The sequence below is a fragment of the Felis catus genome, chromosome E2, assembly GCF_018350175.1.
Source record: "Felis catus isolate Fca126 chromosome E2, F.catus_Fca126_mat1.0, whole genome shotgun sequence".
Taxonomy (NCBI): domain Eukaryota; kingdom Metazoa; phylum Chordata; class Mammalia; order Carnivora; family Felidae; genus Felis; species Felis catus.
The window spans coordinates 10,368,849-10,384,875 of record NC_058382.1 but is presented as its reverse complement, the minus strand read 5'-3'; the positions used below and the strand labels follow the sequence as shown (position 1 = coordinate 10,384,875).

Sequence of the window (16,027 nt, the reverse complement as noted above, 5' to 3'; positions counted from 1 at the left end):
TTAGTAATAGCGTATAAATATTATTCTACAACATATGCAAAAGAGTGAAAACATTTAAAAGAGGAGACTAGGGGCGCCTGGGTGGCTCAGTCGGTTGAGCATCCGACTTTGGCTCAGGTCATGATCTCCTAGTCTGTGAGTTCAAGCCCCGCTTGACAGCTCAGAGCCTCGAGTCTGCTTTGAATTCTGTGTGTGTGTGTGTGTGTGTGTGTGTGCGCGCGCGCGCGCGGGCGCGCGCACGCGCGCGTGCCCCTCCCCTGCTCATGCTCTCTCTCTCAAAAATAAACATTGAAAAAAAAATTTAAGATGAGATTAAAAGTAAAGAGACACGGAAATGCAAATATCTTTCCCCAGGCTCCGGAAGGGATCACCCCCACCCCCACCCTCTCTCCCCCCTGGAGAGAATTCTTTAAAACCCCGTTTAAAAGCCAGCAAGCACTTGACCTGCATGATCTAACGGAATCCGAAAATCGCCCCGCGAGACAGGTGCCTTCATCGCCCCAGGAGGAAACGAAGGCACAGTCACAGACGTGACTGGCAGGGTAAGTGGTGGGCCTCCGACCTAGCCCTGGCGCTCGCAGCCTCTGGCGCCCCGTGCTTCCAGAACCCCGCCGCCTTCCTGCCCTCCTAGACCCACAGGGGTTCCACACCCATGTATGAAGCCAGGCCCCGTCCTAGGCACCTGGAAAACGCACAAATATCCTTGCCCTCAAGCGCCCAGCGTAGAGTCCAATATATATATGAATAGATATAGATAGTCCATGGGGCGCCTGGGTGGCTCAGTTGGTTAGGCGTCCGACTTGGGCTCAGGTCATGAATCTGCAGTTCGTGGGTTCAAGCCCCGCGTCGGGCTCTGTGCTGACGGCTCAGAGCCTGGAGCCTACTTCTGATTCTGTGTTTCCCTCTCTCTCTGTACCTCCCCAGCTCACCCTCTGTCTCTCTCTCTCTCTCTCTCTCAAAAGTAAATAAACATTAACAAAATTAAAAATAAATAAATAAATAACGTCCAGGATAAATATGAATTCCTTTTATAATTTTAAAATGTATAATTAGGGGCGCCTCGGTGGCTCAGTTGGTTAAGCCTCTGCCTCTTGATTTTTGGGTCAGGTCACGATCTCACGGTCCGTGGGTTCGAGCCCCGCATCGGGCTCTGCCACCGGCCTGGCGGAGCCTGCTTGAAATTCTCTCTCTCCCTCTCTCTCTCTCTGCCTCTCCCCCACTCGCGCTTTTTTTTTCTCTCTCTCACAATCTCTCTCTCAGAATAAATAAACAAATACATTCATTAATTAAAATTTTAGGGGCGCCTGGGTGGCGCAGTCGGTTAAGCGTCTGACTTCAGCCAGGTCACGGTCTCGCGGTCTGTGAGTTCGAGCCCCGCGTCGGGCTCTGGGCTGATGGCTCAGAGCCTGGAGCCTGTTTCCGATTCTGTGTCTCCCTCTCTCTCTGCCCCTCCCCCGTTCATGCTCTGTCTCTCTCTGTCCCAAAAATAAATAAACGTTGAAAAAAAAATTAAAAAAAAAAATTTAAAAAAATGTACAGTCGAGCAACTTAGTATTATTTTTTAGAGCTCCCATGCCAGAAGAAAGCCACTGCCTGTCGGGTCCCTGGGGATGGTTCTCCCCTTCCCCATTTTACAGATGGGAAGACTGAGGCACCAAAAGGGGAGGGGGCCTGTGCAGGCCGTACCAGTCAATCTGAGGCCAAAGTGGTTAAAAGAAAATGGGTAGTTTTCTCTCTGAGAAGAGCTAACTTTAAAGTTTATTTATTTTGAGAGAGAGAGAGAGAGAGAGAGAGAGAGAGAGAGAGAGAGCACATGAGCAGAGGAAGGGGGCAGAGAGAGAGAATCCCAAGCCAGTTCCCATACTGTGAGCACAGAGCCCGACGTGCGGCTTTGGGGCTCAAACTCATGAACAGCGAGATGGTGACCTGAAACCGACTAAGCCACCCCGGCGCCCCAAGAAGAGCCAACATTTTTAACCCTTACTGCGTGCCAGGCACTATTTTAGGCACTTTGTTTGTATCTGTTGATTTTCTCCTTACGACAGTCCCCAAAGGTCCATACTAATTTATCCCCATCTTACTGGTGGGGAAACTGAGGCCCTAGGGAGGGTCGTCTCCTGCCTAAGGGCCACACAGCAGTCTGGTTCCAGACCCCCGTGTTCTCATTCTTTGCACTGTCCCTTTGCCACACAGACTGTTTCTGGAAGGACCCGCCGGCGGCCGATCCCGGGGGCAATCCTCAGGGAGCGGGGCTAAGCAGCTGGGAGGCGGGAGGGTTTGACACTCTCTCTGCCTTTTGAACGGAAATGCAACCTGAATGAAAATACGTGTGTGTGAAAACTTTGTTTTCAATACACATTATTCAAGAGAAAAGGTAACGTTGAAAAATAAAGGGGTGGGTGCCTAGCAGATTTACAGGGTGATGCCAACCCATTCTAGCGAGAGGAAGGGCCTTCCCCCGAGGGTGCGCGGGGTACCTCTGGGCCTCGCCTCCCTCGCCTTCCTCCTCCTCGCTGGCGTGGAGGGCATTTTCCGAGTGGGAGCCCGGGATGACCCCGGAGTCGTCGGATTCATCCATGAGGGAGCTCTTGTCAGCCTCGCTGTAGTCGGTGGCCTCATCCATCGGCACATCTAGGGGCACAGGGGCATCAGAGGGGCCTCCGCCCGGCCCTGCCCCCGCCCCCTTCCCGCCCAGCCCACAGCCTCTCACCTCCGTTGATGAGTGCCTCCCCCAAACAGTCGTTAGGGACGCGGGTGGCGCAGCGCTTGTGACAGTTAAACTTGCAGTCTGGTATGAGGACAGGGAACAAGCGGACAGGTGGCAGGGGAAAGAGAGGTCACCTGTAAGGGCTGAATCTTGACTCCTATCCCCCAGACCCAAAAGATGCTCCACTCGCTGCTTGGGGCAGGAAACCCAGCCGAACCTTCTCGGGCTATCCCTCTTTGAGCCGGTTTCCTTCTGAAATTCTAGAATGTAATAGGGTCTACCATTCCATGATTCTGGACTTTGAACACTCAGGAAAGGCTTTCCCAACCTCTGGCACTAAGGATATTTTGGGCTGGATGATCCTTCCTTCCTTCCTTCCTTCCTTCCTTCCTTCCTTCCTTCCTTCCTCCCTCCCTTCCTTCCTCTCTCCCTCCCTTTCTTTCTTTCCTTCCTTCTTTCAATTCTAGATTTCTAAGACTCCAGATTTTGACACGCAAGTTTCTAGAACTTGACACATCTACAATTCTACAGTTCTATGATTCTAGACTGCCGAGGCTCCTTGATGTCCAAGGTTTTAGGGTTTTCTATACATAAATTCTAGAATGCAGTGACTCTACAGTTCTGGACTGTGAAGACTCCAGAATCTGATGATTCCAAGGTTCCAGGATCCCATACACCTAAGACTCTAAACCTTAATGTTATTGTTCTTTAGCTGTGTGCAGCTAAGATTTTGTAATTTTTTTGTTCCAATGAATCCTAGAATTGGACAGCTCTAAGTTTTTATGGATCTAGATTTCTGATTTTCTAGATTCTAGAATTCAAAGTTCCATGTTCTAGATTTCTAGGACTCTAGGATCCCATGCTTCCCATGCGATGCTTCTAGGCTTCCATTATTCTCAAATCCGATGGTTGTAAAGTTCCAGTATTCTGAGAATCTATAACTTGGTAGTTCTAGGCTTTACGAACCTAAAGTTTCTGTGGTTCTTTTCGCTGAGTCCTACAGCCCAGAATTCCCGAGGCCTATGCTTCCAACGTTCCATGGTTCTAGAATTCTCAAGATCCGCAATTTGAGAATTCCGTGCAGGGCACCTGGGTGGCTCAGTCAGTTAAGCGGCCAACTTTCAGCTCAAGTCATGATCTCATGGTTGATGAATTCCAGCCCCACGTCGGGCTCTGTGTTGACAGCTCAGTCTGGAGCCTGCTTGGGATTCTGTGTGTGTGTGTCTCTCTCTCTCTGCCCCTCCCCCACTCTTGCTGTCTCTCAAAAATAAATAAACATTAAAAAAATTTTTTTTTAATTCCATGCTAAGTGGCTTTATAAAGCTAAATTTCCAGGCTCTGAGCTATCAGCACAGAGCCTGACTCAGGGCTTGAACTTACCAGCTGTGAGATCAGGACCTGAGCTAAAGTCAGGAGCTTAACCCGCTGAGCCACGCAGCTGCCCCATTTTTTTTTTTTTTTAAGATTTTATTTTTAAGTAATCTCCGCACCCAACACGGGCCTCGAACTCACAACCCCGAGGTCAAGAGTCATGCGCCCTACCGCCTGAGCCAGCCAGGCACCCCCAGAATAGTGGGATTCTTACGGCCTGCTGGGAGCCCAGGGGAGAGAACCGCTAAACTGCTAAGCCAGTGTACGTATGTGTCTAGTGGGAGGTGGGGCGGGAGGGGGGCGTCTGTCCCCCGACCCCGTCTGTCTCCCCGCGGGGCCCCGCTGACCTTTGCACTGCAGGCCCTGGCGAAAGAGGCCTTTGAGGAGCTTCTTGCAAGCCTGGCAGACAGTGGGCCGGGTGTAGCTGTGGATGAGGAATGTGTGCGGCACCTTGACCTTGGAGAGCAGCATCTTGTCTAGCTCGATCGGGCGTCCCGTGTAGGAGGAGGCAGAAGAGGAGGAGGAGGAGGACGGGGGCCGGCGAGGCAGGAGCTCAGTGGTACTCCGGCTCTATCGGTCAGCAAGACGGGAGGGACGCATTAGTGCCTGGGCCCTGTCACCCGCCAGGGCCACCGCCACCGGCCCGCCCACTCCCCAGCCCCTCACCAGCTCATCGGCCATGCAGGGCAGGGACTCAGAGGTGCTGAGGCGCACGGAATGGCCACTGGCCAGAGACGTGGACGACAGGCGGCGCTTGCGGGCCCCGCTGCAGTTGTTGGGGATGCTGAAGGCGCAGCGCTTGTGGTAGTTCAGTCCGCAGCCTGCGGGGGGCGCCAGACGATCAGAGACACGCTTCCACCAGGCCTGGGCTCTAACGCTCTGCCCACCCCCCCTTTCCTTTTCCGTGGATCGGAAATACAGTAGATCTCTCCGGGGGGGGGGCCCCTGGTAGTGCCATTAAAGCCAATGAAAAGTTACAAGGACTCAATTCAGGTAGAACTGCTACTGGCCTAGAAGGTTCTGGACCAGGCAAAGAACCAGGAGCGGGTGAGGTGCTCGCTGAGGGCCCAGGGCATGTGGATTGGGTCGCGGAAGAAGGGGGCCACAACCACGTGACCAGCGGCACAAACGAAGAGTGCACGAGCACGGGCTGTGTCTTCCTTATTCCGACCTATGCGGACGCCAATATTTTGTTCTCTTCCTTCTATCCCCTCATCCCTTTTTTCATACGGAACATTCACGAATGTGCCTGTCATCCTCGCGCGGGGACCATGCTCCTCGTCTCCGTATCGCTCCAACTCGGCCAGAGCAAGCACTGTGTTGGATGTAAGTTACAGGATAAGGAAGCAGAAGACTGAACAGCAGGAGGGCCTGGGGGGCTCAGGTCCGTTAAGCTCGGGGCTTCGGCTCAGGCCGTGATCTGGAGGTTCTGGAGTTCATGGGTTCAAGCCCCGAGGGGGGGGGGGGGGCTCTGGGCTGATAGCCCAGAGCCTGGAGCCTGATACGGATTCTGTGTCTCTCCCTCTGCCCCTCCCCACCGACTCTCTCTCAAAGAAAAAACATTTTTAATAAAAATAAATAAAAATCCTCGTCCATGAAAGCCTGGACAGACTCAGCTTGTTTTCCTAAGAGGCTTCCCGAAGCCTTACTCTAGTACACCTCCAGTGACTCCAAATGATTCCAAGACGGCGCTCTGTTCTGGAGTGGAGAATGTTCCTCCCGCCTTTGGAAGCTCCTCGGGGAACGCTTTGTGAAGCCCGTCTTCTGGTAGCCCGGCGGTCATGGGCTTTCCCAAAGGTGGTGCTACCAGAAAAGCTTCAGGATGGCAAATGGCCGTTGTGTACAGGGAAACACTTTCCGGCGTTGACCTTTATTCACTCATGTCCTTCATTGGAATTTCAGAGTTTCATCCGTGATTCCGTGTGTGAGTACCAAGGTAGAATCAAACCCTCATCGGAAGGTGTCAAGTCTGACAGGAGCGCCTCACCTGCTCCAGGTTCTTTACCTGGCCCAGAACCTTCTAGGCCGGTAGCTGAGCTGATCTCGGGGTTTGTGGGCTCGAGCCCCGCGTCGATTGGGATTCTCTCTCTCCCTGTGTCTCTGCTCCTTCCCCACACACGACTGTGTGTGTGTGAGCGCCCGCGTGGGCACTCTCTCTCAAAAAGAAACGTTAAAGAAACCTTCCAGATGCCAAGACGTCAAGAGATGGATATGGTGTCCTCAAAATAAATAAAAAAGCTTAAGAAAAAAAAAAGGATTGGATACGGTGTGTGCATGAGAGCAATATCGACGGCAGCTCTGAACGCACAGAATCAGTTTTCCGCAGGCCTGATATGGCTCTTATCCGAAGAGTCCTTAAACGCCACAAGTCTATTTAGGGCTGCATGGTAACAACTCTGGTCCATTCTGTAGGTCATCTGGTGTTCCAGACTCTAGATTTCCATTTGAGCATGACAGCCGCAAAGCTGGAGATCCTTGGATGACGGAATATCGGAAAACATGCCTCTAATAGAGGCTCACATTGAACAAACAATGGCGGGGCAGACGGTCTTCGAACAACGGATGGTCTTCCGCTGCTGTGTGTAGAGTCAAGGCGGGTGTGTGACCTTCATCTGCAGGCGGGGTGAGATCTCAACGCTCTCCCTCAGAAGCATCAAAGATAGGAAGAGTGGACCCGCGGAACCTGACACTCGGGCTTAACCTTGAGACATTTGGGCTAAAGGAACACTGTGTGTTCCTTTATTTATTTTTTTAAGTATGATAAAATTAAAGACATGTGCATGGGTGCTTGTTGTAGACTGAACATGTGTCCACCGCTCCAATCTCATAGGATGATGCCCTAACCTGCAATGTGACTGTATTTGGAGATGGGCCTTTAAGGAGATAACTAACATTAACTGAGGCCATAAAGGTGGGGCCCTGATCCGACGCAATTGGGGTCTTTTATAAAAGGAAGACCTTTCAGAAGTTGTTGTCTCTCCACACGCCATGTGAGCACACAGCAAGATAGCAGCCATCTGCAAGCCAGGAAAAGGTCCTCACCGGGCACCAAACCCTGTCCGAAGCTTGATCTTAAACTGCCCCGCCTCTGGAACTCTGAGTTAGTGTTGTTTAAGCCAGTCGGCCTGTGGTATTTGGTTATGACAGCCCTGGCCCACTGAGGTGCCAAGTCAATAAGGACTGGACTCTGATGGTGCCCGTGTCAAATTGGCTAGGTTGGCATCCTCGGTAATTCAGACACGAAATGTAGGGACTGCTTGTAAAGGTGTTTGGTGGGTGTGAATCAAGTCGCAATCGGATGACTTGCAGTGAGGGAGAGTGTCCTAGTTAGGCTGGGTGGGCCCGTTTCCCTCCGTAGAAAGGTTTGAAAAGCAGAAGTGAGATTTCTCAGATGAAGAAATTCTGCCAGTGAACAGCAGTTTCAGCTTCTGCGGGCCCTTCCTGACCGGCTGCCCTATGGATTTCAGAGTTGCTTAGCCAGACTCCCCCTGACAGGGGCTTACAATTCCCTGACAGGAATTCCTTCCAAGTATCCCTTAATATGTACCTCCTACTGGCTGTTTCTCTGGTCCATCCCAGTTGTAGGCTCCGCCTTCTTCCCCCGCGCGCACATTCCCCTTTTCCTCTCCCACGCTCCTCCCCCTTTTACCTCTCCCTCGGAGCTCCACCTCTCAGGCTCCTCCTCCGGAGCTGAGCCCCACCCCAGACCCCGCCCCTCGCCCAAGCCCCGCCTCCCACCCCACCTCCTGTTCCTCCCCCACGCGGTGCCTCCCGGCCCTTGCCTCTGCCCCCGAGCCCCGCCTCCTACACCTGAACCCCACCCCAGCCCCACCCTCCTGCCCGCCCCCTACCCCTTGGCCCCGCCTCCAGCCCCTCTCCCCTCACCATCACACTTGAGGCCCTGGCGCACAAGGCCGAAGAGCATCTCCCCGCAGTGATCGCAGAAGGCAGGCGCTCGGTAGGAGTGAACGGTGAGGGCGTGGGGGCGGATCTGGAAGTCCTCGAAGGTGGCCGAAGCTGCAGGCAGCAGGGGGAGGCGGAAGGTTGAGCCCGGGCAGCCGAGGCTGTAGGGTCCTGGGTTTCTCACAGTCCTCCCGGCTGCAAGGCTTCATCTTGCCTGCCTTCATTCATTTACTCGCATACTACACTCTACCTGGGTTCAAATCCCAGTTTCACCACCGAGGCATACACCTATGCCAGGGACTGGGGAGTCGTTGAGTGGATACAGAGATTCAGTTTTGCAAGATGAAAACACTCCTGGAGACTGTTGCAGGGAAGCGTGAATGTAACTAACACTACTGAACAGGAGACGCACAAATGGTTAACACAGTAAATTTATGTTACGAATATTTCACAGTTAAACATTTTTAAATCAAATTTAAAAGTACACATGCCTAAGTCTCATCCTCAGAGTCTGCGATCTACTTGGTCTAGGATAGAGCTCGAGCCTCAAGAGAAAAAACAAATACCTATGTATCTCAATGTCCTCATCTTTAAAAGGGAAATCCAACAGGAGCGCCCAGGTGGCTCAGTTGTTTAAGCTTCGGACTCTTCGATTTCCGGGCAGGTCGCGATTTCACAGTTCGTGAGTTAGAGCCCCGCATTGGGACTCTGGGCTGAGAGCCCCGGGCCTGTTTGGGATGCTGTCTCCCTCTCTCTCTCTGCCCCTTCCCCCCTTGCTCTCTCTCTCTCAAAATAAATTAAAATAAATAAACTTTAAAATGGAAATCCAATAAACATTTACTGAGTATTGTCCTAGGTGCTAGGGACACTACATAGAACAAAACAAACTCCCTTCCTAGCCTCTAGTAAGTGGGGGCAGACCCCCAAAATAAAGAAAATATAAATATTCCTATTTAACAATCACCCAATCTAGAAATTACCTTGTGCCAGGCACTGCACCAAGTATTTTAAAATACTAATAAATTCAGGGGCACCTGGGGGGCTCGGTGGGTTGAGACTCTTGACTTTGGCTCAGGTCATGATCTCACCGCGTCGTGCCTAGGGCTCTGTGCTGACAGTGGGGAGCCTGCTTGGGATTCTCTCTCCCTCTCTCTCTGCCCTCTCCTGCTGGTACTCTCTCCCTCTCTATCAAAATAAATAAATAAACTTAAAATAAAATAAAATAAAATAAAATAAAATAAAATAAAATAATGAATTCAGTTGTCTCAAGAGCCCTGGAGATACATCCTGCCATTGTCCCCATTTTCCAGATGAGAAGATGGCAGCACAGAGAGGTGAAACAACTTGCCCAAGGTCACACAGCTTGCAAACTGTGGAACTTGAAATCGAACCCAGGCCAGGGCAGCTCCAAAGTTCATGCTTTTAGCACTGTACTTACTTCCTCGCTGAACTGTGTAACTAATAAAGTATACAGCTTGTGCCAACTATACTCAAATAATTAAAAAAAAAAAACAACTGTCAAGCAATTGTTTCCTATCTCAGTAACGGGACAAATATTTATTGAGGACCAACATGAGTTGCGGGCTCTGGTTTTCCCTAGCATAAAATTACATATAAATATATATATATATATACATATATATGTATACATATATATGTGTATATAAATATATATATGTATACATATATATGTGTATATAAATATATATATGTATACATATATATGTGTATATAAATATATATATGTATACATACATACAAATTATGTATATATACATAATTTGCTATATATATATATACACACATATATATGTATACATATATATGTATACATATATATGTGTGTATATATATATATATAGCAAATTATGTATATATGTTTATGCAATATCTATATCCCAGAAATAAGTTATAACTACTCTCTCTCTCTCTCTCTCTCTCTCTCTCTCTCTCTATATATATATATATGTATACACACACACACACACACACACACACACACACACACATACAGCAGGCCAGAAGTCAATAAGGGCTTAGGAGAAAAATTAAGCAGGGAAGGGAGATAGGGAAGGTGTAAGTGGTCCAATGTTAAACAGGTGATTGAGGAAGGCCTCCAAAGGAAGCAAGGGTAGGAACCACGCAGGTGTCTTGGAAAGAACATGCCCAGTATCATAATAGTATTTTTTATAGATTCATTTTTAAATAATTTTTTATTTATTTCTTTTGAGAGAGACAGAGACAGAGAGAGAGAGCGTGAGCTGGGAGGGGGAGGAGAGGGAGAGGGAGAGAGAGAATCCCAAGCAGGCTCTGCAGAGTCGGCCCAGAGCCCAACTTGGGGCTCGAACTCACAAAACCGTGAGATCATGACCTAAGGCAAAATCAAGAGTTTTACACTTAACCGACTGAGCCACCCAGGTGCCCTGTTTATAAATTCTTTCTTAAGGGCTAAATGAATATATGGAAAGCATTGAAAACACTGTTCTTTTATTATTATTATTTAAGATTTTGTTTTTAAGTAATCTCTACACCCAATGTGGGGCTCGAACCCACAACCCTGAGATCAAGAGTCACATGTTTTACTGACTGAGTCAGTCAAGCACACCGTATTTTTTAAGTTAACAAAAATTTTTCTTTTTTTTTTAAGTAGGGGCTTGAACTCACAACCCTGAGATTAAGACCTGAGCTGAGATCAAGAGTTGGACGCTTAACTGACTGAGCCACCCAGGGGCCCCTTAAGTTTTTTAAATTAAAAAAAATTTTTAAACAGTGCTCTTTAAACAGACCACATAGAAAGTTGCTCAGGAACGGTTAGAATGGTTAGAATAAATCATTTTATTTTAGAATGATTTTTTTTAAGTTTATTAACTTATTTTGAGAGAGAGAGAGGGAGCAAGTGAGGGGAAGGGGCATGGGGGCGGGGAGAGAGAGAGAGAGAGAGGGAGGGAGAGGGAGAGAGAGAATCCCAAGCAGGCTCTGTACCGTCAGCCCAGAGCCTGACGCGGGGCTCGAACTCACGGACCGCGAGATCGTGACCTGGCTGAAGTCGGACGCTTAACCGACTGCGCCACCCAGGCGCCCCAGCTTTTATTTTTAAAGTTTCATTTCTATTTTTTATTTATGTATTTATTTTTTAATTTTTTTAATGTTGATTTTTGAGAGACAGAGACAGAGTGCAAGTGGGGGAGGAATGCAGAAGGCAGAGAGAGAGGGAGACACAGAATCCGAAGAGGGCTCCAGGCTCCGAGCTGTCAGCACAGAGCCCCAACACGGGGCTTGAACTCATGAACTGAGAGATCATGACCTGAGCCAAAGTCGGATGCTTAACCGACTGACACACCCAGGCGCCCCTAAAGGTTCATTTTTAAACTAACTCTCATTCTCTTTCCTACCCCCGCCCCACTCCCGAAATTCAGTCTAATATTGAGCTATTTTCCTTGTTATTGTGTGACAGAAAGGGGACTCTCTTCTGTGCGCCAAGCACTGTTTACACACTCAGGGTAAAGCTATGAACAAGACAGATTTACACCCCACTCTCGGGGAGCTGACATTTTTCGGGGAGACAGGCAAAAAACATGCACACACAAACAAACAAGGGAATTTCAGACACTGGAAGAAATGGCACTTAAGCTCAGATCCAAATAACAAGAAGGAGGTAGCTGTGAGAAGACAGGGCAGGGAGGGAGGCACAGAGGACAAGTGCACAGACCCAGAGACGGGGGACAGCTTGGCTTGCTCAAGGGACAGAGAACAGGCCAGCTCCGCCAGATCAAAGAAAAGTGAGGACAGTGTAACAGATGAATTTGGGGAATTGGCAGGGGCCAGATCATGGACACCCTTAAGACCATTTTAGGGGAGTACGCATTTTATTCCAAGGGCAATGGGGAGCCATGGGAGGATTCTGAGCAGCAGAGTGTCATGATCTGACTTATGAGCTACTCCAACAGTCTGGGCAGGAGGTGACGGCCTCATGGACTAGAGGAGGTAGTAAGAAATGGACTCAGGATGGGGCGCCTGGGTGGCTCAGTGGGTTAAGGGTATGACTTCGGCACAGGTCACGATCTCAAGGTTCGTGAGTTCGAGCCCTGCGTCGGGAGCCCCGAGCCTACTTTGGATTCTGTGTCTCCCTCTCTCCCTGCCCCTCTCCGCTCATGCTCTGTCTCTCTCAAAAATAAATAAACATTAAAAAAATTCGTTGTTTAATGCGAACGGCTAGTGGGTAGCTAAGTTCCGGCCGAAAATACAGGTGCCCACACTACATCTAGCCTCGCAGAGTCTGATTCCATTTAGCATTTCATGGGGGCGGGGTGGGGGGAGGCACGGATAGACAAGGTCACATCTCAAGTGCACGGCTCAGTGAATGGTCAAACTGCACACACCCCGTCACCAACATCTTGATAAATAATGGAAGTTGGAATCAGTCCCCAGAAATCTCCCTCCTGGCCCACACTCTATCTTCTCCGGAGGCACCCACGTTCCTCCCTCCTAACACCGTATAGCGATCGCATCCTTCTCGGTGCTTCCTCAAGGAAATGATAACATACGTAGTCTGATGTCTAGCATCTTTCAGCTTTCGGCATTAGGAAGTGTGAGATTCACTGATGTTGCTGGGGTACCCGCACAATATATTTACTCCTTCCCAGGCCGTGGTTTGTAAAACTCCGGAGGGGACTCTAATTTGCAACCAGGGCTTCGAACCACTGGCCCCGACTTTAAGAAGCAGGTTTCTGGGCCCACCTCTCCCTTTCCCTCCTCCAGATGTCCCGTCTCACCTCTATCCGTTCCCCCCCTCTACACACACACACACACACACACACACTGCGCCCCGTCCCCACCCCCAGCTACAGGCTGCGCCCATAGGGGGGCCTCCACCGCTCACCCGACAGCACCACCTCCACCAGGTCGCCCTCCTGGATGTCTCCAACTGAGCGCACCAGCTGCAAGAGGTTGGCCGACGTGGGGTCATGTTTGAAGAGAAGGATCTTGTCGTAAAGGCCGTAGAAGCCACACTCGGGGAACTGAGGGGCGGGAGAGGGAGGCGGTGACCCAGAAAGGCTCCCCGAGCTGCCTTCAGCGGGCGGTCTGGAACGCTCCCAGGGCAGGGCCGGCTGCTTCCCCCGGAAACAGAGACCCCGCAGCCCTAGCTTCCTGCCTGTTCCCTCCCCGGTGCAGCTTGAAGCTCAGGCGGGCGGGGTGCCAGGGCCCCAGGTGTGCTGGGAGACGGCACCGCTGACAGAGTTTGGTGGCCGGACAAAGAAACTAGGGTGGGAGGGAGAGTGGCTCTGGGAGCGTGGGCATCTAGAATTTTCCAGGGGGGCGGGTGTGTGTGGTGAGGGGCTAAGCGAACACCCGCTCCTTTACTCTCCCCGCCTCCCCAGCTTCCTTCCTGGATCTATTGTCCCTGTTACCTGGCTCCCAGCCCAGCACTAGGGTGGGGCCAGCTAGAAGAAGGGGATTTAGGACATCTGGGGGGTGCGAGGGTGGTGGCAGGAAGGCTAGGGCTCAAGGGAGCTGGAGGTAGGGAGGGTGCCCCCCCACCCAATGCCCAAAGGACCCAGGTGTCCCAGTCCCTAGCTTGGGCTGGTTGGTTGCTGGGGGGGAGGGGGGGACAGGAAATGAAACCTGGTAGAACAGAAAGTGAAACAGCCCAGGTGGGGCAGCTGCAAAGAAAGGCAGGGATGCGCCACACCTGGACAGAGAAGGCACAACAAAACGGGGGTGAGGCCTGAGGGAGTAGGCAGAAGATGTGAGCGCCCCCCCCCACCCGGACAAATCACCCCCAGGGGGCAATCTGCCCTCCAACCTACCCCACCCCCCACCCAGTTTTCTCACAGAGCCGCCGAGTTGGGTGTGAAAACTAGGCCTCTGGGTTTGGGGACCGGGTGGAGGGTGAAGGAAGCCCCATGTGTTCTTGTCTGCTGGGAGAGGGTTCAGGTGACAGGGCCTAGGCCCTGACTGCTTGGTCGGGTAGGTGGGGGGGGGGAGCGGGGGGGGGGGGAGAGGGGGCTTTCTCTAGGTGTCAGTTGCCTTGTGTGTAAAGTGGGGGAGTTGGCTCAGTTCCTGAGGTTTCTCGGAAGCCCAAAGAATTCATTATCAGGGGTCTGAGAAGATTCTGGAATGTGGACATTTTGGGATTCCAACATGCTCACATGATAGTATTATACCCATCTATCTCAGGTGCGAACATATTCTATGTTTGAGGATTTCGCCACCCCAGAGTAGCACGGTCTGGTATTTTCATGTTCTAGGAATCTAATACACGAGGATTCTAGTGTTTGAATATTTTACCATTAGGATTGCAACAACCCAGCATTCCAAAAGTCTAGCATGTTCACAGTCTAGGATTCCAGCAGCCCAGGAATCTAATATTCTAACATTTTTACAGTCTCGAACTCCAACAACAGAGAATCCCACTATCCTAACTTTTGACGTTCTAGAATTCACGCATTGAGTGCCACCTGATTCCCTCTCGGCCCGTGATCCCCAGCTTCTCACTGAGGTAAGGCTGGGGTTGGGGAAGGCCTGTTTTCATAGGCCGGCATCAGACCTGAGGAGTGGGGACAGAGTCCCCAGAGCTTCTGGGGGTTCCAAAGAGGTGCTGGCCCCACCACACACATCTCAGGCCTGGGGGAGGGCGGAGATTGGGCTCTGAGACCTCACTTACCCCACGGCAGCTAGTGCAAGCGCCCACACCCACACGTGTCACCCGATAGCCACAGCCAGTGCGGCTTGGATTTCTACTGTTTCCACCAAATGGGAGGTCCGGGATGGGCTTGAATGCGGAGGTCCCCCATCTGCTCACCCCACCGGCCCCTTCCTTCCCACTTCTACACCTAGCTGGCCTCTCCCTTCCTCCCTGCTGGCTGCAGAAGACAACAACATACAGGGACACGCAACTTGGGGAGACCTTTGGAGCACCCCACCCCTGCCCTGGCCTCCCTCAAAAGGAGAGTGGGGTGAGGAGGCAACTGGGGGGCTAAATGCCCCACCCCCACCTCCCAGTCGCCCAAGGTTTCATCGTCCTTCTTCTCCCTCCCCTATGCCGGGCTCCAGGCCACCTCTGGCAGCGCCCCGCCCCCTGCAGACCTCTCCCCAAGCTGGAGGAGAGACGCTGCACCCTCACCTTCTGGTCCACGATGGAGCAAGCCAGCTGCTTCACATGGGCCAGCTCGGAGGCGGTGGGCAGCAGCACAAACTCGCGGGTCAGCCCGATCTGGATGTGGAAGGAGACCCCGGAGCTGGGAGCTGGGATCTGGGCCAGCTGCGGTGGCGGCGACTGCAACTCCAGGCCGCCGGGGGGCGGAGGAGACCCAGGCCCGGGAGAGCCTGGGAGCCCGGCGAGATGGGAGTGGGGGGCGGCCATAGGGGAGAGGCCCGGGACCGGCCGCCCGGCGCCCACCCGGGATCCGGCTGAAGGAGTCCGGGGACCCCGGGTCACTGGATCCAAGGGAGCTCGTAAGCTGGTAGCGGGAGTGCGGGGATCCCGGGGCTACGAGAAAAGAAACCTAGCAGGTTGAGGGCACTCGAGGATGGAGGGACCCTGGGAAATCAGAGAAGTGTGATCTAGTGGATCAGACGCCCGGGAATCATAAAGGAGAGACCTAATGGTTTGAGGCACCCAGAGATTGAGAGATTCTAAGAAATCAAGAAAATCTAGCAGGTCGGGATCTCAGGGATCAGGAGAGCCCAGGATTCAGAGGCCCCTTGGGGAGAGAAAGGCTTGAGAAGAGAGCGGGCGGAGGGGGGGGGGGGGGCGGGGAGTAGGATCGCAGAATCCAATGGCTCTAAGAAGAGGATCCAATTAAGAAGGGGGCCCGAGGGGATTCACCAGACCCTGGGGGTGGAGGACAGGAGTCTCTGAGTCGGGGATCGAGTGGATCCCAGGGATCCGACGGGCCCAGGGATGGGCAGAGGGATCCTGAGGACCGGGGTACTAAGGAGGGAATCTCACGGGTCTCAGAAGTTGGAGAAAAGTTCGGTCGGGGGCCGTGGAGAAGGGGGCGTTCCCAGCGGCGGTGGAGGGGGCGGGGGGGGGGCAAGGGAGGG

At 52.0% G+C, this 16,027-nt stretch overlaps 1 protein-coding gene across 3 annotated transcripts in view; it reads right to left on the bottom strand.

Moving 5' to 3' along the window:
* The window catches only part of PRKD2 (protein kinase D2), a 36,007-nt gene extending 19,980 nt beyond the window's left edge, over positions 1 to 16,027 (bottom strand). For 2 of the 3 annotated variants that reach the window (XM_011289800.4, XR_006590685.1), the window contains exons 1-7: positions 15,105 to 16,027; positions 12,861 to 12,999; positions 7,964 to 8,095; positions 4,745 to 4,899; positions 4,426 to 4,648; positions 2,711 to 2,788; positions 2,478 to 2,631 (exon numbers count right to left, since the gene is read on the bottom strand). In XM_011289800.4, coding sequence (XP_011288102.1) covers positions 2,478 to 2,631; positions 2,711 to 2,788; positions 4,426 to 4,648; positions 4,745 to 4,899; positions 7,964 to 8,095; positions 12,861 to 12,999; positions 15,105 to 15,344 — 1,121 coding nt within the window. In that variant the 5' untranslated portion in view covers positions 15,345 to 16,027. The remainder of the gene's footprint in view (positions 1 to 2,477; positions 2,632 to 2,710; positions 2,789 to 4,425; positions 4,649 to 4,744; positions 4,900 to 7,963; positions 8,096 to 12,860; positions 13,000 to 15,104) is intronic. The other variant, XM_045046847.1, reaches the window with a different exon arrangement.